Raw genomic sequence first — 23809 nt, 5'->3', positions numbered from 1 at the left:
CATTGTGAAGACGGGGCGGGGCCATGATGACACAATCTTGCAGTCCCGCCCCCGACTCCACCCCCAACACATCACTATCGTCCGGCCACGCCCCCGCTGTAAGCTGACATTCAGCTCACTCCCGTAAGGAGGGAGCTGAATGTCGGCAAGTATATACCGTATATATATTTCTGTTCATAATTAGCGGCAACCAGCCCATTCTCTCTCAGCCTCAGCATTTACTATAATCATACAACTTTTTGGATTATATGATCACAAAACACAAAAAGAGAGTTTAACATTTCAGAGAAAAAAAGAATATTATTTTTAGACAAACTTATGAAATAACTGATGGTATTTCTGGACTATGGCTGGCCCAAATCAGCAACAATTTCAACTGTAAATAGCAGCAAAGTTTTATTATAATTAATAATAGTAATATCTTTTATGCATATGGCACCACAAAAGTGTCTGTGGCACCATGCAGGGAAAATTACAAAACACACATATAATACAATATATTCAAACAGACCGCAAAGGGAAAACATCAAACAGTGAGATTTCTATACAACCATGTCAGTGGCAGATAATAGCAGCAGCATTCAATGACCCTGTGCCCAGAAAGAATCAGAGCCAGTAAGCCTAAGAGCTTACAGTCTAGGGGAGTTATCCTCTGTAAAGTCCTGTCCCCAACTTCACTTCATCTACTTGATTTTAAATAGTTTTAGTATAATTGTAATATAATATATCATGTCACTGCTCACTATTGCTACAGTATGTCTTTATGTTTCCTTATTTATGTAAAACCTTACACCTAAGAAATAATGACTGATAAAAGAAAAAGTGCACTACTGATCGAAAAACTGACCACAAAATATTGAGATACAGTGTGATAACTTCATCAGGGGTTTGGGACCTAGGGCAGCCAATTTTCCTACTGCAAACACTAGATTGGGCTTACTTGCCTTCTTGGTAGCTCAACTATAATTAATACTACAGCACTCATATTATTCATGGCACAAAACACACATTTCTGATTTATGTAACAAAAGGGGCTCCATCTGCTTGGAGTCAGATGCCCAAGTATCATCTCTACATCCTGATTTGTATACAGCCCCTAAATATCCTCAGTTAGATCCCACAGTGCTTCTTTATAATGCACAACGCCTCCTGTAGAACATTTTCCATTGATGAGCTGGTATCGATGACCACACATCCAGGGTTCTCCATTCTCCTGTACGCTTCTTCCACTCTACAGCCGCAAAGAGAAAAGTTGGGGATGAAAAACAGACTTTGGTGTAGTTGGTCAGCTTAACATATATTTCAATGTGTGGAACTAACACTCCTTGCTTTTATATAGCATATAGCAAGTCGGCAACCTTTTGCTATCAGCGTGCCAGCTAATTATAGAAAATATGTAACACATTTTAAGTGGGCAAAGTAGTGAGATCTCTAGGATCAAAATGTTGGTGGCAGTCGGCAAGACCAATGCACCAACTGAGTTTATAGGTAAATCACTCGGTTTATTGGTACTGTTTGCTATCTGCAACTGAATAAATAAACAATTTGATCTATTAATTATAACATTCTGAGGCTCTACATTTAAGCCTGGAAGTTGGCTTGCTGGTAAGTCTTCCAAACCCTCGGTGTACTCTACCACTTAATACTGTGCCGCATCTGGTTTGCTGTCCTGGAATATAGCCTGGAGTGCTTATGGTATACTTGCTGAGTACAGAATTTCTATAATTTCTTTGTTAAAGCAATGTGATCTCATCCCTCTTACACCACAGAACAGTAGAGTGCAGTGAATTAATGCCTTTGTTTATTACAATTCTTGTGGCCACCCTAATTTTAACGTATTAAATACAACCTACAAGTACGCCTGGAGCTACAGTATGTCAGGGCCTTACACTGGGAGGATGTGGCCATGAGCCATTGAAAATATATAGTTACACTTTACATGCTGCAGGAGGCGCTGCTAGGCCTGGGAGCAATGGCCAGTGGACAGCCCCCTGATAAGTACAGGCCCCATATCCCAGTACTGCCCTGATTGCAGCTCAGTCAAATGATTCTCTTAGCTGTATTAAAGCAGCCGTGCTTGAGTTAGGTCTGGTCTTTAAAAGCCTTTGTACAGCTAAGCCTCAATCCTGAAAGCATAGGTCATTCTGTCATGTTCTGAGTGACAGTCTAGGACTGGCCAGATGGGGAAGACTGTGGTGTAGTTGGTATTGCAATATGTAACTCCCATGACCTCTAGGGGGGAGATGTACTAAGTTCTAGAAAGTGATAAATTGGAGAGTGATAAACTACCAGCTACTCAGCTCCTAACTGTCATGTTACAGGCTGTGTTTGAAGAATGACAGTTAGGAGCTGATTGGTTGATAGTTTATCACTCTCCAATTTATCATTCTCCAGAGCTTAGTACATCTGCCCCCTAGGAAGAAACTCAAGCAGCACTCTCAGGTTTTTACATAATATCCAGCTTCTATTGAGACATTGTTTGTCCCCAGAGACCATGGGTTTTACAGCATTTTTTTATTTACAATACATGGAGGACAGCATCAGGGTTCTATTGTATCACGCAGAAGTTGTTTCCACCATGCAGAACATTGCAATGATGTATCACTTTTTATTTATTCAGTTTATTTATAGCTTACCCATGTTATTATTATTTCATTTACTTCTACATCATTTTTATTTAGCATGATACACTCACAAAGATCGCCATTGCCTGTGCCTGGTCTAACCACTGCCCTGCAAAGCACGTCTGATATAACTCTGATACATCCAAAGTGTCACTGAGGGCCTGATACAATCACAGGAGCAATAAAAAAATAAAACAAGCAATTTGCTCCTGGAACAAACTATGTTGCAGTGTAAGAGGTACAAATGCATTTATTTTATTGCATGCTGCTAAAATAGTGACTGCTTTTTGCATATAAATATCAGGCAGCTTTGTTTTTACACTGAAATAGAGAATTAATTAAGGACACAGCCCATACCAGTTCTAACGCTCTCTGCATTTTAAAGGTCTGCAGTGCAGCATGGTTTTGCCAAAGTGTTAATGGCTAATTTATTTGCTCCTTTCCTTGATTTGTTCTTAACTATAACTCTGACCCCAATTGTCAATACCGAGCAAGTGTTCCCACCGGTTATGTGGGTATTTGTGCATCCGGGCCCTGTTTTATTGGAGTTTATGACCAGCAATGGGGACCCTGCAGCAGCCTTTCTGGCTTCAGTGAAAACTTCCTGCCACTGTTAGAACCCCACCAGAGGAAAGTGTCATGAGCATGCGCATGGCACAGCAACCGTCACTCACAGCGACAGGCAGCCAGCAACAGAGCAGATGATGCTACTGTGGAGGGGGATCATTGCTGGACCTCGCCGAACCTCACTGGAGAGGAAGTAATGCTGAATACAAGTGGCATATGCAATAGTATCACTGCGATACTAAACAAAATATGCCACTGGTATTTAGGAACATTCTTAAATGGTGCCCAATATTTCCAATGCTTTACTAATTACCTACAGGATGACTCGATGGAAATCTTACCTATTGCAGGGTTCCACTTCCCAAAGCAGTGGCGCATCTACAATGCACCGCAGGGTGTGCAGTGCACACGGACCCATGAGTCAAGGGTTCACTATGCCACCCACCATGCACCCAGAAGTGTGACAGCCACTGCCATATTTATGGTGGTCAGGGACTCAGACCAATCAATGCCTTTGACTGGTCTGACTCCCCTGTCTGCATGTGAAGAGTGAGCCAGAAATCTGCCGCTGCCCCTATGCTACACCATACATGCCTACTCCCCCGAGAATCGCAGGAGGCTCACAATTTTTCGGGTTACCCCCCGCACCCCCGGAAGAGTAGGCAAATCTCCCGTATCCCACCCAATGCCTAGTGAAGTGGGCAGGATGGGGAGATTTTACATGGAATTTTCAGGTGCGTAGAGAAGGGCGGGGCTAAATGGCGCAAATCGCGGGTGTTTTCTTAAAAGGGGGCGGGGCCTAATTATGTCTATTATCTGGCCCCGCCCCCCAAAGAGGAGAGCAGCAGGTCCCCTCCTGCTGCTCCCGGAAGGCTGCCAAGGATTGTTGGCAAGTATGTGCTACACTGGTAGATAGCAAAGATTCTGGCATTCCATTTCTGATCTAGCCATTGCCACCTCTGTTCCAGCTGTTACTGACAGACCTACAAAAGGAACTCTGCCGGCAACACTTGAAGAGGTCAGGTATATACTGTAGAATGGCAGCATGAAGACTACAAAGAAATCTCTCTGGTAACCATGTGGGAATAAAAGACTAGCCGACCACAGATCACACGACATTAAAGCTTCCCTCTTCAAAATTGCATGAAAAGTTTACAGGGCCTTCTGAGATCTCAAGACAAATACAGCCAGTGACATTTCATGTTAAGCACCCTGATTCCATGAAGAAACACAGTTTTTCACTCAGCTCTTTTGATTCGGGAGAGTCCATTTCTTGGGTGCCTAAATCTTGCACCGGATCCAGAAAGGGTTGATGGAGAAGATGAGTATCTGTTGGAAAGAACTGTTAATTCAAAATGGTGTCAAAATAAGTTATAGAAACTTGTGCAGTGGATGGAGGCCCAGAGAATAGACATTGGGGGCAGGAGGGGGGGTCAAGTCTTCGATAGAAGTAAAGTGGACAAGTTGAAAAGAGCACTGAATCAGCTTATAATTCTTATTTACCTAGCACAGTCTTTGAAATAACAGAAGTTGTTTGCTTTGGGCATCTACCCCCACTTTATCTCTCTCCATGGATGAGATGTATCGAACCTTGGAGATGGATAAACTTGGAGAGAGATAAAGTACCAACCAATGAGCTTCTAACTGTAATTTTTCAAACACAACCTCTAAATTGACAAGTAGAAGCCGATTGGTTGGTATTTTTTTTCTCTCTCCATTTTGTCTCTCTCCAAGGTTTGGCAAATCTCCCCCAAAGGCTTGAAACATCTCCCTGTGGAGGCCAAGATATAATGCAGGGCCGGCTCCAGGCACACTCCGTGCGTCCGGCTGCACAGGGGCGCCTGGGTCCGGCTGCAGAAGATCCCCGCCCTCCTCGAACCTGCTTCTGTTATTAGTTTATGCTCTGGGGGAGGGCGCAATGAGAGAAGGGGAGGAGGGGAGCACAGGACGACACTGGGTGCCGAGACACCTAGCTCTAGTCCTGATAAAATGTCCGGGTGAGACGTCAACATTTCACTGACAAAAATGGAATTAGGTCCCTAGAGATGGGAATAATGTCAGGAACTGAATCTCCCAGGGACATGTCTGCCAATGGCTCCATTATTAACATTATTATTTTTGAGGGACAATTTGCATGGAATTCTAAATACTGTATTAACTTTGCCTGTTCCTAATCAATGACTAATCAGAGGTTATATAAACTCAACAGCTTTCCATTGCCCTTGCTGGACTATTGTGGTTTGTACCTGACTTGACCCACTCCATCTCTACCTGCATTTACGTAGTCTTATTCCTAATTCATTCCTGGTACCTGGACTCATTCTCTAATACCATAACACATTATAATGCATAATATAATGTATAATGCAATTTATAATGAATTATGGGGTAAATTTACTACAGTAAGAGTTTTTAGAAGTGGAGATGTTGCCCATAGCAACCAATCAGATTATAGCTATTATCTTCTAGAAGGGGCTAGTAAATGTTAAGTAGAGTCTGATTGGTTGCTATGGGCAACATCTCCACTTCTAAAATCCCTAATTTTAGTAAATAAAGTCCGAATAAGGGGTCTATTCATGAAGCAATGGTAACTGCATTTTTTTTTTTTTTTTCCAAAGAAAGAGGTTATCAGCTTTCTCCTCTTTAACATCAGGGAGAGCCCAGAGAAATCATTTATATCTCACACAATTCCTGTGTTTGCGCAGTTTACTGCATCCCCACATCCTGCTGTGGGACCTGCTGTGTCTGCTCAATTTAACAAAGCTTTCCGTCACTTATGCTGGCCATACACGCTACAATTATCGGGGCGATCCGCCTGATATCGGCGGATCGCCCCGATAATTGTAGCGTGTGTGCGGGCGACCGAGGGTTAAATATTGCTCGGTCGGGCATGCAGGATTGTCCAGCATGCCCGTCCGATGCAATATTTACCCGGTAACTGTCGGCCGCATCGAGCAGTGTATGCCCAGCGCGGCCGACAGACAGACATTTCCTGTGTTCCTTCCTACGGAAGGAACAGGGAAATGTCTCCTCCCCCGGGGGCAGAGCGCGGATGTCGGGCTATACACTGTGAGATTTCTCTCACAGTGTATGCCGGCGACATCTGCGGCTGGCAGCCGGCCAGATAAGATGTCTGTCGGTCTGACAGACATTTTATCTGGCTGTGTATGCCCAGCATAAGTAATACCATCTATGGAATGGAGTTTCCTATACCCAATGGGGGACCTGGGGATGCTTCCATTGATCCCCACTGGCTCCAGGTTAATTTCTTATAACGGCGTTTTGTGTAGCGCTACTCCGTGGGACTTTGGAGAGGTAAGTATAAAAAAACGTAAGGGTGCAGGGTGTGCGGTGAAGGGCCCCCCTGGACCCAGGGGCCAATGTCATGTGCACCACAAGCCCTGCACCCATTATAAATACACCCCTGACTGTATGTCTTATAGAGTTAATGGTAAAGTAGAAAAGTGCCAGCAGTTTTTATGTTTTGTAAATGTTCTTGTCAAGATAACAGAATTTATGGGTGTGAAAAAATGTGCATCTCGTGATAAAAGGATCTGAGAGAGCTTCTAGCCAATAGAGCATGAATTGGGTCCACTTTAAGATGCAAGATTTTATTTTGTGGAACAAGCGGTTTAGATGAAAATCAACAGGTGACATTAAGGGAATATTACCTGACTTGTGGTGGCCATAGAGCCGCCTTGTCCCTCAGAAGAACATGAGTTACAGCCCACAGGAGGTGCTGGTCATCTGAGGTAGTCCTATACATTTTCCTTCTTGGAGTGAGGGGGGCACACATTTTATGTATGAATCAATAAATAACCACAGAATAAAAATATTCAAACACATAAAAGTGACATAGGTTATAAAGAGAACTCCCATGTCCCCTGACTCTCACGATTCATTTCGGATTAAATAAGGCTTAATCAAGCAGTATCTTCGGAGAAAAACTGAAGCTTCATTAATGAACTTTACATAAACAGCTGTAGGCAGGGTTTTGAAAGTGACAACTTTTTACTTTTTCAAACACTTTTTTAATCACACTGACAAGCCTCCAAATGTAGACACAGGCTGATTTTGGGTGGTTTACCTGCAGTGGGTGTCAACCTTTCACAGCAGAGCCTCCTCTCCTTTCATGATATATTCAGAAAGGTGGGGTCCCCTAAGCCCCCGGGGGCCATAGTAACGGCACCATCTGCATCCACTGTAATTATGCCTCCTGCTATGGTAAATATAATATAGAATAGTGCAAAAATGCATATCTACACTCAACTCCTGCTTGTTGGAACTGCCTTTATTAGTTTATGTGCCCTCTTCATAATGAAAGTAATATATTTGCCCATTTTTATAATAAAAATTAATCCCTGTGCCACCATTATATCTAAAATAATAACTACGCCCTCCCTTATTAATGTAAAATAATAAAATTAACCTCTGATTAATATAACATAATATTCCGCCTTTAAGAAAATACAATAATCTGTGCAGCTTTTATTTATAATATTAACAGATGCGCCATTTTCATATGTCTTCTGTCATTTTACCATTTACAGAAGTAGTACCACTGTCAAACCATATCACTTAGGTGTATGCATTGCTGTATTATTCTTGTGTCAACCTGGCACACATACCATGTTTAATTGCACATATGCCACCATTGCAGAGCTTGGCACATCTTCAGATACATCCAGCTCTGCAAGCGGCACAAGAAAACGCCCCTTTATTAGCAGCATTGTGCAACTGCGCTTTGATCGAAAATGTGTCTAATTGTAAAAAAAAACCTTAGTCATTGGCGACTCCAGAGGTGGGGCTGCAGCGCGGTCCAGAATTCAAATAGGGGAGCCACACCAACTGCCATCCACATTGGTTATATCCTCACTGGCAGGGGAGTCACACCAACTGCCATCCACACTGGTTATGTCCTCACTGGCAGGGGAGCCACACCAACTGCCATCCACACTGGTTATATCCTGACTGGCAGGGGAGCCACACCAACTGTCATCCACACTGGTTATATCCTCACTGGCAGGGGAGCCACACCAACTGCCATCCACACTGGTTATATCCTCACTGGCAGGGGAGCCACAACAACTGTCATCCACACTGGTTATATCCTCACTGGCAGGGGAGCCACACCAACTGTCATCCACACTGGTTATATCCTCACTGGCAGGGGAGCCACACCAACTGCCATCCACACTGGTTATATCCTCACTGACAGGGGAGCCACACCAACTGTCATCCACACTGGTTATATCCTCACTGGCAGGGGAGCCACAACAACTGTCATCCACACTGGTTATATCCTCACTGGCAGGGGAGCCACACCAACTGCCATCCACACTGGTTATATCCTCACTGACAGGGGAGCCACACCAACTGTCATCCACACTGGTTATATCCTCACTGGCAGGGGAGCCACACCAACTGCCATCCACACTGGTTATATCCTCACTGACAGGGGAGCCACACCAACTGTCATCCACACTGGTTATATCCTCACTGGCAGGGGAGCCACAACAACTGTCATCCACACTGGTTATATCTTCACTGGCAGGGGAGCCACACCAACTGCCATCCACACTGGTTATATCCTCACTGACAGGGGAGCCACACCAACTGTCATCCACACTGGTTATATGTATCCCCAATGGCAGGGGAGCCACACCTACAGCCATCCATACTGGTTTAATGTATCCTCAGTGGCAGGGGAGCCACACCAACCACCAGTGAGTCCCAGCCGGCGATGTTTAGAAGCGTTTGAAAAGGGCAGTTGGTGCGGCTCCCCTATTTGAATTTTGGACTCTGCTGCAGCCCCACCTCTGGAGCCGCCACTGCCCTTAGTACATAATACAAGTACAGAGAAACCGATATAAAGGGTATTTATTACACTTACTTCTGACGATATGTCATGTTAGCCTCTAATTTAATTTCATCTGGTGTTTCTGGACGCCCCCGCTTGCGAATACGACGGATTCGTTCTTCGTCACAGACAGTCAATAAAATGACGAGGTCGGGTTTCAGAAGATCACCTGGCCAACTGTATATCTCATGGTGGTGATCAGGTAGGTTGTGGACACCACCCCCAAGCTCCGTGGCTATGGCATAGGCAGCTGTACTATGCCAGAACCTACAAAGATCACATAGATACTTTATATAACATCTTCAGACAGAACGGTCCATAGAATTAAATATTATTTTAAACCAACCTGTCCATAATAACTGGAGCCATTTGTGATGCTTTCGCTATTTCCACAGCTCCAATGTAGTTACCTAAGGCGTAGTATGCTCTCTTTATCAGTGTTGTCTCTTCAACAAAAGTTTTTTTCCACTGTTGGATGCATTCTGGTGGTGATTTAAGCAATACAGCTTTCAGTTGACTAATGAGAGCCTCTGCTAGTGTAGATTTTCCTTTAAGAACAAAATGAGAAATTGCTTATACCATTGTTTGCTAATTCCAGTCCTCAGGGAACCCTAACTGTGTAGGTATTACATATCTCCTTTCTGAAGTGCAGGCGTATAATAAGCAATCATATTAAATATGGCAAAAACAAATGTTTCAGAATAAGAGCATCTACTGGGGAGTTTGGTAAGTACTTTGTATATCAGTTGAAAACCTGAAAGGTGAAAGTTAAATTACAGTTTAAACAGCGCACATTTAAAATTATTTGCAAAAAAAACAAAATAATAAATCATATTTTTTTTTTTTTACTGTCAACAGAAATCAAATAACTGGCCCAAATCATCCCAAAATTGAGTAAGCTTCAACTTATCTAGATTTTATTACTTGGAAATAATTGGCAGCGGAGTTGGTGTAATGCTTAGAAATTAGTTAAATTCCCATCAGAGCCCTAACTGTATGGAGTTTGTATGTTCTCCCCATGCTTGTGTAGTCTTCCTTCAGAAACTCAGATTTCTTCCCACAATCCAAAAATCATCCAAAAATATACTCGTAGGTTAATTGGCTCCTGATGAAAAACTACCCCTAGTGTGTATGTACATGCGGTAGGGAATATAGATTGTAAGCTCCACTTAGGCAGGGACTGATGTGAACGGCCAAATATTATCTGTAAAGTTGTAAAGTTCTGCGGTATATATATGCGCTATATAATACCCTTTTACACCGGAGCTAAAACCCGGGTTTTTGAAGGGTTAACCCTTGCAGCTCCCTGGTGTAAAAGGGGAGAGAGTTGGATCGCCGGGTCGAGTGACCCGGCAATCCAACCCAGGTAACTAGCAGGGTTTAACACGGGCATAGCCCGTGAAACCCTGCTGTGAGAACAGCGCACTCCGGGTCACGATGACCTGGAGTGCGCTGCTAGCCGGCCGACTGGTCCGGCTTCAGTGGCGCTTGGAGATGATGTCATCTCCAAGCGACCACTTTCACTCCGCAAAAGCCGGGTCTATGCAGACCCGACTGCAGTGGGAGCGGCGCTGACTCGGGAATATCCCGAGTCGGCGCCGGCAAAATTCCGGGTCTGGTCCGGATAGGAACTTTGTTCCAACTCCGGGTCAGACCCGGAATTTAGGTGGAAAAGAGGTATAAATAACTTGTAACAAATACTGCAATATATTGTTTATCCTCTAATACCGCTTTCACACTAAAACACCGGCTTTTACCCAACATTTGAGTGCCGAGGTGGGTTTGCCGGTTCTAGGCTTATACCCCTTTCACACAAAAAAATCAAATTACCGGGTAAAGCACTTTTACCCGATAATTTGTAGATCAACACAGGGTTTTTTTCTGTGTAAAAGGGTCAACCCGGGTCAAAATTGCTGGGTCTCCGACCCTGGGAAAAGGCTGGGTTGGAGACCCAGCAATTTCGACCCGGGTTGACCCTTTCTCACAGAAAAATAACTCATGTTGATCTGCAAATTACTTGGTAAAAGTGCTTTACGCAGTAATTTAGTTTTCTGTGTGAAAGGGGTATTATGAAGAACCCAAAACAATTCATGTTTTCCCAGGTCACCCAGCATGTGCACAGGTGTAGTCAATACTCACTGACACATTTCAAAAGATCCACAGGTGGAGCTAATAATTCCACTTGTCATTCTGTGAGGACACCTGGAAAATATGCCCTGTTTTGGGTCCTGAGGACCGGGTTTGAGAATCTATTCCAGGGGTTACCATACTCGGTCCTCAAGGCACCCTAACAGGCCATGTTTTAAGGATATCCATGTTTGTGCATAGATGGTATAATCAAACTGACTGAGGTACTAATTAAGTCACCTGTATGGATGTCCTGAAAATCTGGACTGTTAGGGTGCCTGAGGACCGAGTTTGGGAACCACTGACCTATGCTCTAATGATAATGAAGATAAGTTGCTAATATAAACATCCATTGTTTCTTACCGGTAGCATCAAGTCCTTCTAAAACAATGATAGGAAAGTGTCCTCTCCCTGGAGTCTTAATCTGGTCCATTAACTTTAAAACCATTTTAGCTTCTGGTATAACCGTTGAACTCTATAATAAAAAAACAGTAGAAATATATACAGTAAAATACATTATATATATATATACAGTGGCGGCTGGGCCATCTGCCCCCCGGGCCGGTATAATTTCAGTGTTATGGGGCCGCCAGTTGCCTTACGTTCCATGCACGTCTGGCACCCAGGAGACATGCAGAGGATGCTCCCCGGCCACTCAGTTTGTGTAACAAGGATAATCAGTGCGGCCGTCCTTGAAGCCCTTTTAACAAACTAAGCAGCCTGGGAGCGTCCTCTGCATGTCTCCCGGCCAGGGGCAGATTGCCTGTAGACCTCAGCGGGAGTTTGGGGCCGTTGTTTTATTTTCTTCTTCTTAAACGTGCCCTTTCTGCCCTGGCCAGCGCTGATCAGGAGCTGGCCCTCAGTGATGACAACTAGAGACAGAGAGCTGGAGGGAGGCCCCGCCTCCAGCCTTCACTCTCCAGTCTCCTCAGCTCTGCCTCTGACGGTTGGTGGCTAGCTGCACGCCTGGGCTGGCTGGGCATAACTGAGCCTCTAGTCCTCTCTTCCAACCAAGCCAGCCTGACACACACCCCGCGCGCCCCCCCCCCCTCCCCCGCTCCTACAGAAAAGTGTGGCAGTGCTACCTCTTCCACCAGCAGCAGCAGGGAGATGGAGACTAAGCAGGGGCTGCTCAGGATGCAGCTGTCAGCATGTGAAGTGCTGGAGAGCGTGTGCAGGACCAGGCATGTCGTCTACAGGAACAGCAGCAATCTCAGGTCAGTGCTCCTATTCCCCCAGTCCAGTGCCCACCCAGTGTCTTCCCCTTGTCCAGCCCAGTGTCCCTTATCATCTATAACTGTACCCCCAAATGCCAGTGTATCCCACCTAACCAGCCCAGTGTCTCCCCCCTTCCCAACAAGTCCACATCTCACCTAGGACCCCCAGCCTTTCCAGTCATAGTGTCCACCTTTCTTCAGCCTTTTGTTCCTCCCCATCGCACTGTCCCACACAGGGGCATTTCTAGAGAGGAGGGGGCCCGTGTGCAGTCTCCGACATGGGCCCCCTCCTCTCTGCCTGGCAGCCGGCAGCGCACTGAGCTGTGCGTGGCCAGTGCCGGAGTTATAGACTCTGGGCACTAGAGTGCACCCAGAGTCTGTAGAGTATGCGCAGGTCACCGGGAAAATGGCTGCGGCGGCCATTTTCCCTGTACTACGCATGATCAAACGACGGGAAAATGGCCGTGATGGCCATGTTCCAGTCGTTTTTACAGCGCCGGACACCCACACCGACGTGGGACTCCGAGAGGTAAGTCAAACTATGGGTGCAGGGTGAGCGGTGCGGGGCCCCCCTGGACCCAGGGGCCCGTGTGCCCCGCACACATTATAGATACGCCCCTGGTCCCAAATCCAGCCCCGTGTCACCCTCATATATCGCTTAATTTCAATCTCCTTTATTGGAAAGCTTCCTCAAGGACTCTAAATAATGAATAAATAAGGGAGATTCAAACTTTGGCATTAAGATGACCTATTGTTTTCTGATATTGCACGATGAGAGTACTTCACAGGTTGATTTTTTTTTTTTTTTTTTGGAGAAAGCCGAGCCACTTGCTTGTGTTGGCCCCCAGGCTGAAAGATGCCAGCCAGCCCCTATCCAAAGAAAAACACAGCACTCAGAGCTCTGTAAAAATTAACAATAAACATGTATTGGTCTATGATCATTTCAGGACCGGAGCCCCATCTTCAGGACCACATCATGTACAAAACACTTAAGTGTTTTTGTAAATGATGTGGTCCTGAAGACGGGGCTCTGGCCCTGAAACGGTCGTAGACCAATACACATTTATTGTTGTTTTTTACAAAGCTCTGAGTGCTGGGTTTTCTTTGGATCTTTGGATATGCTATCATCTGTACATCTGTGCATCGGTGGAAGCTGTGTATGTTGAACAGAGAGTGCCGGCAGACTGTGGAGTAGTGTATATATATATATATATATATATAATTAACAGTTTCTTATACAGCGCAATATGCCATTGCGCTTTACAAATGGAAATAACTGGGTAGTAACAGACAGACATAAATCTAAGAGGGCCCTGCTCGCAAGCTTACAAACTATAGGGAAATAGGTGTTGATACACAAGGATAGGTGCTACATATTGGTCCAGACAGATTGCAGAGGTTATTGGTGGGCTGTATGATCCAGTCACACAGGAATGTTGACCTAGGGTCAGGAGGATGTAAAACTGAAGAAAGAGAAAATATGTGAGGTTAAATGTATACTGTAAGAAGGGATGTAATTAGATAGGGAAGCTATGAAGGTTATGTGGGCATTTCTGGATTCTAATAAGCTTGTCTGAAGAGGTGAGTTTTCAGGGAACGCTTGAATGTTTGGAGACTAGCGGAAAGTCTTATTGTGCATGGGAGGGCATTCCACAGGGAGGGTGCAACCCGAAAAAAGTCCCATAACCGTGAATGGGAACAAGTTATGCATGTGGATGAGAGACACAGTTCTTGTGCAGAGCGGAGATGTCGGGTTGAAAGATATTTTGAGATAGGTGAAGAGATGTATGTTGGTGTGGTTTGGTTAATAGCTTTATGTTCATGTGTAAGTATTTTATATTGAATACGGTACAAGACCGGTAACCAATGGAGGGACTGACAGAGTGGATCAGCAGTCAATGAACGTTTGGCGAGGAAGATCAACCTCACAGCTGCATTCATTATGCATTGTAGTGGTGAGAGCCTGTTTTTGTGAAGACCAGTTAGGAGACTATTGCTATAGTCAATGCGGGAAATAATTAATGCATGGTTTAGAGTTTTTGCAGTGTCTTGTGTAAGATAGGGTCAAATTATAGCTATGTTTTTTAGATGTATGTAACATGATTTTGAGACAGATTGAATGAACGTGGGGAACAAAGGACAGTTCAGAGTTAAGGATGACACCTAGGCAGAGAGCTTGTGGGGTGGGTTTGATTGTCGAGTTGTCAACAGTGATAGAGATATCAGGTTGGTAACTACAATTGGCCGGTAGAAATATGATTATTTCTGTCTTGTATATATTAAGTTTGAGGTGGCAAGATGCCATCCAAGATGAAATGGCAGACAGACATTCAGTGACACGGACCAGCACAGATGGTGACAAATCTGGGGAGGATAGGTAGATTTGAGTATCGTCCACCTACAGATGATACTGAAAACCAAAAGAGTTTTAGTTTAGTTTGCCAAGAGAGGTGGTATAGATTGAGAAAAGCAGAGGACCTAAGACTGAGCCTTGCAGTACTCTAACTGATAGAGGTAGCGAAGAGGAGGCAGAATCAGAAAAGCGAACAGTGAAAGAGCGATCAGATAGGCAGGATGAGAACCAATAAAGAGCTTTGTCCTTAAGACCTAGGGATTGTAGTGTTTGTTTGAGAAGAGAGTGGTCAACAGTGTCAAAAGCAGCAGAGAGATCTAGAAGAATTAGGAGTAATGACCTTTAGCCTTGGCAGTGACCAGATAATTCACTACCTTAGTCAGTGCTATCTCTGTGGAGTGTTGGGAATGAAAGCCTGACTGAAGTGGATCCAATAAATTGTGCAAGTTGAGAAAGTGTGTGAGGCGAGTGTAGGCAAGTCTCTCCAATAGCTTGGAGGGGCATGGGAGCTGGGAGATAGGATGGTAATTTGAGATAAGAGTTAGGGTCAGAATTTTTTTTTTCAAAATGGGAGTAATTACTGCATGCTTGAACAGTGATGGAAAGATACCAGTAGAGAAAGAGATTGCAGATTTTAGTTAAGGATGGGATGAGCACAGGTGACAAATATTTACTGATTTGTGAGGGTATAAGATCCATAGGAGAGGAAGTAGAGTAGGAGGATAAGATGAGTGTAGATACTTCATCTTCATTTGTGGGGTCAAATTAAGAGAATGTGCAGCGGGTTCCGGTAGGTAATTGAGCAGGTCACTGGCTGGGGAAGAGCCTACCATTTCATTTCGGTGCATTGGGTGAGGGCGGAGTAAGACGTTATTTAAATGTATTAAAAAGTTGCTTGGGGTAGGAGGCTTGGGCAGAAATGAGAGATTGGAAATATTTTTGCATGGCAGTGTCCTATTGATATATCGTTAATGATTTGCAGTCGTTAACTTCCCATCTATATCGTTTGTACAATCATTCCATGTGTATCTACAATATCGTTTGTCTGGGAGTGTTCAGGAGTTCAAGGGAAAACGCTAACGAGATTGGATCATTACCTACATCATACCATATGTACCCAGCTTAAGTGCCATGGTCCCTGTTAGTGGCGGAACCAGAGAGTGGTGGGCCCAGGTGCAAGAATATGCTTTGGGGCCCCCTATGCAGTGCCCTCAGTAGTGGTCCCCCTATGCTGTGCCCCCAGAAGTAGTCCACCCCATGCAGTGCCCCCAGTAGTAGTCCCCCCTATGCATTCCCCCAGCAGTAATCCCCCCTATGCAGTGCCCTAGTAGTAGTCCTCCCATGCAGTGCCCTAGTAGTAATCCTCCCTATGCATTGCCCCAGTAGTAATCCCCTCTATGCATTGCCCCAGTAGTAATCCCCTCTATGCATTGCCCCAGTAGTAATCCCCCTATGCATTGCCCCAGTAGTAATCCCCCAATGCAGTGCCATCAGTAGTATTCACCCCTATGCATTACCCCCAGTAATAGTCCCCTGCAGTGGCCCCAGTAGTAATCCCCCCTATGCAGTGCCCCCAGTAGTAGTCCCCATATACATTGCCCCCAGTAGTAGTCCTCCAATACAGTGCCCCCAGTAGCTGCCCCTTATACAGTGCCCCTAGTAACGCCTCCCAATATACAGTGCCGCAAAGAGACGGCCACCCTCCCCATATAGTGTCCCCAGTAGCTGCCCCCCATATACAGTACCGCAAAGAGGCAGCCACCATCCCCATATAGTGGCCCCAGTGCGCCCCCCGTATGCTGTTCCCCCTTACGCACAAACACACACACATACAAACCCCCCCCCCAACTTACCTGTTCGCCGCTCCTGCCAGCAACCGCCGCTGTCCGCTCCTCTGGACCCGCTCTCGATCTGCACCATGGGATGGGAGAGACGTCATGACGTCTTTCTCATCACTCGCTGCGGAGGGAGCCAGCAGGCAGAACGCGTGAATGAGCTACAGCTGGCTCCCGCCGTAGACGACACAGCAGCCAATGAGAGTCTGTCTGACTCTCATTGGCTGCTATTACAAACACACAGCCGCCACTGGCGGCTGTGTGTTTGTAAACTGTGTAGGGCAGACCGCTCTCACTGCGGTCTGCCCTACACTTGGGCCCGGGGACACTAGCAGCGGTGCAGCGACGGCTATGGACCCCTGCACCACATCGGCCCCCTGTGCAATGCACCGGCTGCACCGCCGCTAATTCCGCCTCTGGTCCCTGTGACGGGGAAGGCAAAACAAATAGATTGTTGCCTCTCTGCTATCGATGGCAAATAACTATTGGATCTACACAATCGCTGGTAAAACAATCGGTCATTGGTGGCAAAACCATCGATGGTTTCTATCCACTGATGGTCGATGGCCATCCTTATTTTATGATCATCCAATTATTCCAAATCTTCCAGTTAACACGAGGCTGAAGTTGGCTTCTTATTCGGCCAGCCTCTTATTCACTTCTTATTCAAGCTCCAACTTCTTATTCACTACTTATTCATTTTCCAGCTTCTTATTCAGAAAATGTTATATTAAAACATTTAAATAAAGTTAGATCACTAAACTAACACTATGTAAACAAAGAATTGTGGACCTCATTCAGAGCTGGTCGCACAGAGCGTGCGGTCGGTCTGAATGAGGGGAGGACGTCTTGAATTTTCAAGACGTCCTCCTTTGCGGTGGTAAGGCTGTGGGTGTTAACAAAGGAGGACGCCCACAGCCTTACGACCGCCTAAGGTGATGGTCAAGACCATCGCGACCATCAGGGCTTACGACGAGACCCTAGGGTAGGGTCTCCCTTGTCGTAAGCCCCGGAGAGCTTTCGGCTCTGTCTGAGCCGGAAGCTCTCCACTGACATCACTAGTTCCCATGGGAACGCCCCCGTTTGGGCTGCCACCCCCCGGCCCGCCGTCCAAATGGGACGAGCTGTCAATCAACATCGACAGCTCGCCCCCATTGGATCGAGACCCGCTACGACCGGCGCTGTCGGTCGTAGCGGGTCTCACGCATGCGCACGACGGCGCCGTCGTGCGCATGCTCTGTGGGGGGCCATCGACCCGGTCCGAGCGCATCAGCGCTAACGACCGGGTCTGAATGACCCCCTGTGTCCCTTACACTGTTTTAAATTGTTATTTTCCTGGCACAATAAGGATTTTGGCATGAACAGGGCAGTAAAGTGGGCACAGGCACCACATTTTGTCATTAGGAATAAGAAGCTGTAGTTGTGCAGGGGTTAACTAGCCTCGGTCATCAAATGTTACACTTGAAACCCACAGAGGGTGGTCAGGTACATGTGACCCACTTGTCATTTGCCTTGACCAACAAGGATTTGGGCATAAATAGGGCAGTAATGTGGGCACAGGCACCAGATTTCTTCATTTTTAATAAGTACCTGTAGTTTTACAAGGGTTAAATAGCCTTGGTCAACAAATTTGACAATTGGGGTCTTTCCCTAAATCAGTAAAAGCCCCACACTTCTGAGCATGGTCTGCTATTGGAATACAGGATTTAAAATCGGTGTGGGGTTCACCTTTTATTTTGTTAACCAGCACTAGGCTGGTTATAGGAAGGAAGGGGGTAACACTATAGCAGGGAGACACACTTAGAGTGGTATCCTCCTGTCATCACATTAACCAGCCCAAAACTATTCAGCACATTTCTGGAATCTCTCGGAAAGCTGGTACACCGGCAGTGGCGTAATAAGGGGGCTCGTGTGGGGCACCTTGCCCTGGGCACCATCTGATAGGCATGGCAGAGGGGGAAGCTGATGGCCAGGGTGATGTCCAGTGCTCAGTGGCGTAACTAGGGCAGGGCCGCCGCGACTGGCGGCGCCCCTCGCACCGCTGGCTTGTCCTAGATAGCCAGTGTAGTGCCGACCGTAGTGAGTGCACTGGGGGCACTGAATAGGGCGGACCACTACAGAGGGTACTGTCTAAGGGGCACTGGATAGGGGGGATCACTACTGGGGGCTTGCATAAGGGGGACCACTACTGGGGGCAGTGTATAACTGTATATGGGGCATTACTGGGGGCACTGCATAGGGGGGACCACTACATGGGGCAATGCATAAGGGGGATCACTACTGGGGGCCTGCATAAGGGAGACACTACTGGAGCACTGTATAGGGGCCACTACTGGGGGCCTGCATAAGGGGGACCACTACTGGGGGCACTGTATAAGGGGCACTGGATAGGGGGGATCACTACTGGGGGCCTGCATAAGTGGGACCACTACTGGGGGATTGCATAAGGGGGACCACTACTGGGGGCAGTGTATAAGTGTATATGGGGCATTACTGGGGGTACAGCATACATGGGGCACTGCATAAGGGGGATCACTACTGGGGGCCTGCATAAGGGAGACACTACTGGAGCACTGTATAGGGGGCACTACTGGGGGCCTGCATAAGGGGGACCACTACTGGGGGCACTGTATAAGGGGCACTGGATAGGGGGGATCACTACTGGGGGTCTGCATAAGTGGGACCACTACTGGGAGCTTGCATAAGGGGGACCACTACTGGGGGCAGTGTATGTGTATATGGGGCATTACTGGGGGCACTGCATATGGGGGACCACTACTGGGGGCCTGCAGAAGGGAGACACTACTGGGGCACTGTATAGGGGGCACTACTGGGGGCCTGCATAAGGGGGACCACTACTGGGGGCACTGTATAAGGGGAACTGATGGGGGGCTGCATAAGGGGGACCACTACTAGGGGTACTGTATAAGGGGCACTACTGAGGGCCTGCATAAAAGGGATCACTACTGGGGACATTGCATACTGGGGGTACTGTATAAGGGGCATTACTGGGGGCCTGCATAAGGGGGACCACTACTGGGGGCACTGCATAGGGGGGACTGTATAAGGGGCACTGCATTAAGGTGCATATGGAATGGAAAGGAATGTTCAGAGTGATGAGCTAGGGATGTGTGTCATGTTGATACACCCCATTTTTAAGTGTCCACGCCCATTTTTTGGCACACGTACATAGGGGGGGCCCAATTTTTTTATTTGTCCTGGGCTCTATATACCCTAGTTACGCCACTGCCAGTGCTGTGACCAAGTGCTTGATCCCAGCGCTTTAGTCCTGCTGTCCGGAGAGATGGATCCCCAGCAGGACACATAATGGCCGGTGCTGGGACAGTATGTCTGTTTTCAGCGCTGGTCAAGGACCAGCAGCGGCTGACATATGGCGCCGGCTGCTAGCTGAATGCAGCTCATGAACCGTCGGCCATTGAAGAGGGGTGACAATCTGAATTTGAGCCAATCACAGTGGTGACAATTTTTACAATCTGAGCCAATCACAGCGCACACCGACAGCCAACAGAAAGCAGCCACAGTGAGCCAATCATTGTCATGGCTGGCTACGCCCGTGGCGTCTAACGTCAGATGTCTTTGGGAGGGAGAGTCAATTTGGTGGAAATGGGTGAAGAGCTCTAGTGGCCGTGGAAGAGTCCAGAAGACACCGGGCTCAAAAGAGAAGAGCTCCAGCAGCTGCAGAAGACGCCAGGCTCAATAGAGAAGTGCTCCTGCGGCGCCGCTGCTGGCCAGAATGTGCCAGAGACAGAAGAATGCAACTGAGAACTAGAGAGTACTGCAGTGGTTGGGAAGTAAAAGAGTGAAAGAAGCTCCTCACTGCAGCCTCTCCCACCGGACAGGTAGACCCTCTTTGAGGCCTTACCATCATTAACCCTCCCTAGACCACCAGTTTGTCAGGCAGTAAGCACAAAGGGGTCATCAGGCCTTAAGCCTGTGGCACAAAAAGGTGGGCATTAGGCCCGTGCTCCTAAGGCTATAATTGACCCTGGGCAATAGGCCCAGGTCACATAAATAAGTGAGGTGCCAACTTCTCATCTTACCCTGGATGCCAAACACCATAGTTATGCCCCTGGACCTTGGTCAGTGCTACCTGGGTGAAGACTGCTGTGGCAGTGTGAGATTGCCAGCTCAAGTTGGAAGACTACAGGAAGCACTGAGATCATGGGAGTCGGCCCACCTCGGGTGAAAAACACATAGTAATTGTGGATGAACTAGGCTTAGTTCAGCCGAAGACTACTGTACTGGTAAGTCTAATTACTATTTTAATTGTCAGGCATTAGGTCCCTGGCCACTGTGGGCGTTAAGCTCTAATCAGCAGGGATGGCCTTTGTTAGGTGGAAAATAAGCCTGAGCCAGGGCACTAGTCTCACAAGGTCTAAGGGGCATTAGGCCCTATAGTGTTCATTTGGGATCCACATCATTAACCCATTGTTAGGTGGGCAATAGGCCTTACATAGTGTCATTGATCCCCTAGAAGGCATGCACGAGGCCTGAGGCAGCAGAAGATCATTAAGCCCTGTAGTACTGTTGTTCTGATTTTATAAGAATGTATTGTGGTTTGTAACCTAGTTACCTCATCATCTCAGCTACTGCAATCAGGCCTCCATTAAAAGGTATGCTGTAGTAAGGTACCTGTGTGTGATTATTGTAATGCTTTGTAACTGTATTACTCCATTGTCCTGTAACAATTATTGCATTATTGGTGTAGATGCATTGTTGGGGAGCATAGGAGTAGCATGGTGATATGGATTGCACTACATCCAGCCTGTATTGCTGTTGGCAGGGTGCTGGTGTATGTATGAGTAGTCAGGTTGGTGTGTGTGGTACACACTAAAGAGAGAAGTCAGTATAGTGAAGCCGTGTGGGTCGCTGTTTTTTTGTGTTTATGTGCAGGTACCGAGATCCAGAAAATTTGTCCATTGCCCAAATTATTATGCCAAAATCCTTGTTTGTCAAGGCAAATGGCAAGTGGGTCATGTGTACTTGACCCCCCTCTGTGGGTTCCAAGTGTAAAATTTGATGACCGAAGCTAGTTAACCCCTGCACAACTACAGCTTCTTATTCAAAATTACAAAATCTGGTGCCTGTGCCCGTTTTACTGCCCTATTCATGCCAAAATCCTTGTTGGTCTAGGCAAATGACAAAGGAGTCATATGTACTTGACCACCCTCTGTGGGTTCCAAGTTCAACATTTGATGACCGAAGCTAGTTAACCCCTGCACAACTACAGCTTCTTATTCAAAATGACAAAATCTGATGCCTATGCCCGCCTTACTGCCCTATTCATGCCAAAATCCTTGTTGGTCAAGGCAAATGATAAAGGGGTCATATGTATTTGACCACCCTCTGTGGGCTCCAAGTGTAACATTTGTTGACCGAGGCTAGTTAACCCCTGCACAACTACAGCTTCTTATTCAAAATGACAAAATCTGGTGCCTGTGCCCGCTTTACTGCCCTATTCAAGCCAAAATCCTTGTTGGTCAAGGCAAATGATAAAGGGGTCATATGTATTTGACCCCCTCTGTGGGTTCCAAGTGTAAAATTTGATGACCGAAGCTAGTTAACCCCTGCACAACTACAGCTTCTTATTCAAAATTACAAAATCTGGTGCCTGTGCCCGTTTTACTGCCCTATTCATGCCAAAATCCTTGTTGGTCTAGGCAAATGACAAAGGGGTCATATGTAAATGACCACCCTCTGTGGGTTCCAAGTGCAACATTTGATGACCAAAGCTAGTTAACCCCTGCACAACTACAGCTTCTTATTCAAAATTACAAAATCTGGTGCCTGTGCCCGCTTTACTGCCCTATTCATGCCAAAATCCTTGTTGGTCTAGGCAAATGACAAAGGGGTCATATGTAAATGACCACCCTCTGTGGGTTCCAAGTGCAACATTTGATGACCAAAGCTAGTTAACCCCTGCACAACTACAGCTTCTTATTCAAAATTACAAAATCTGGTGCCTGTGCCCGCTTTACTGCCCTATTCATGCCAAAATCCTTCTTGGTCTAGGCAAATGACAAAGGGGTTATATGTACTTGACCACCCTCTGTGGGTTCCAAGTGCAACATTTGATGACCGAAGCTAGTTAACCCCTGCACAACTACAGCTTCTTATTCAAAATGACAAAATCTGATGCCTATGCCCGCCTTACTGCCCTATTCATGCCAAAATCCTTGTTGGTCAAGGCAAATGATAAAGGGGTCATATGTATTTGACCACCCTCTGTGGGCTCCAAGTGTAACATTTGTTGACCGAGGCTAGTTAACCCCTGCACAACTACAGCTTCTTATTCAAAATGACAAAATCTGGTGCCTGTGCCCGCTTTACTGCCCTATTCAAGCCAAAATCCTTGTTGGTCAAGGCAAATGATAAAGGGGTCATATGTATTTGACCCCCTCTGTGGGTTCCAAGTGTAAAATTTGATGACCGAAGCTAGTTAACCCCTGCACAACTACAGCTTCTTATTCAAAATTACAAAATCTGGTGCCTGTGCCCGTTTTACTGCCCTATTCATGCCAAAATCCTTGTTGGTCTAGGCAAATGACAAAGGGGTCATATGTAAATGACCACCCTCTGTGGGTTCCAAGTGCAACATTTGATGACCAAAGCTAGTTAACCCCTGCACAACTACAGCTTCTTATTCAAAATTACAAAATCTGGTGCCTGTGCCCGCTTTACTGCCCTATTCATGCCAAAATCCTTGTTGGTCTAGGCAAATGACAAAGGGGTCATATGTAAATGACCACCCTCTGTGGGTTCCAAGTGCAACATTTGATGACCAAAGCTAGTTAACCCCTGCACAACTACAGCTTCTTATTCAAAATTACAAAATCTGGTGCCTGTGCCCGCTTTACTGCCCTATTCATGCCAAAATCCTTCTTGGTCTAGGCAAATGACAAAGGGGTTATATGTACTTGACCACCCTCTGTGGGTTCCAAGTGCAACATTTGATGACCGAAGCTAGTTAACCCCTGCACAACTACAGCTTCTTATTCAAAATGAGAAAATCTGGTGCCTGTGCCCGCTTTACTGCCCTATTCATGCCAAAATCCTTGTTGTTCAAGGGAAATAGCAAGTGGGTCATATGTACCTGACCACCCTCTGTGGGTTTCAATTGTAAAATTTGATGACCGAAGCTAGTTAACCCCTGCACAACTACAGCTTCTTATTCAAAATGACAAAATCTGGTGCCTGTGCCCGCT

General features: G+C 46.3%; 1 protein-coding gene across 1 annotated transcript in view; it reads right to left on the bottom strand.

Annotated features, from left to right (window-relative positions):
• Positions 1-357: 357 nt before the first annotated feature.
• LOC148516814 (UMP-CMP kinase 2, mitochondrial-like) overlaps positions 358-23809 on the bottom strand; it is a 32065-nt gene continuing 8613 nt past the window's right edge. The window contains exons 2-5 of the mRNA XM_088479519.1: positions 11542-11653; positions 9398-9599; positions 9085-9318; positions 358-1231 (exon numbers count right to left, since the gene is read on the bottom strand). Coding sequence (XP_088335645.1) covers positions 1111-1231; positions 9085-9318; positions 9398-9599; positions 11542-11653 — 669 coding nt within the window. The 3' untranslated portion in view covers positions 358-1110. The remainder of the gene's footprint in view (positions 1232-9084; positions 9319-9397; positions 9600-11541; positions 11654-23809) is intronic.

This window comes from Taudactylus pleione, unplaced genomic scaffold, assembly GCF_031769625.1.
Source record: "Taudactylus pleione unplaced genomic scaffold, aTauple2 ptg000238l, whole genome shotgun sequence".
Lineage (NCBI taxonomy): Eukaryota > Metazoa > Chordata > Amphibia > Anura > Myobatrachidae > Taudactylus > Taudactylus pleione.
This window is presented reverse-complemented; position numbering and strand designations above follow the sequence as displayed.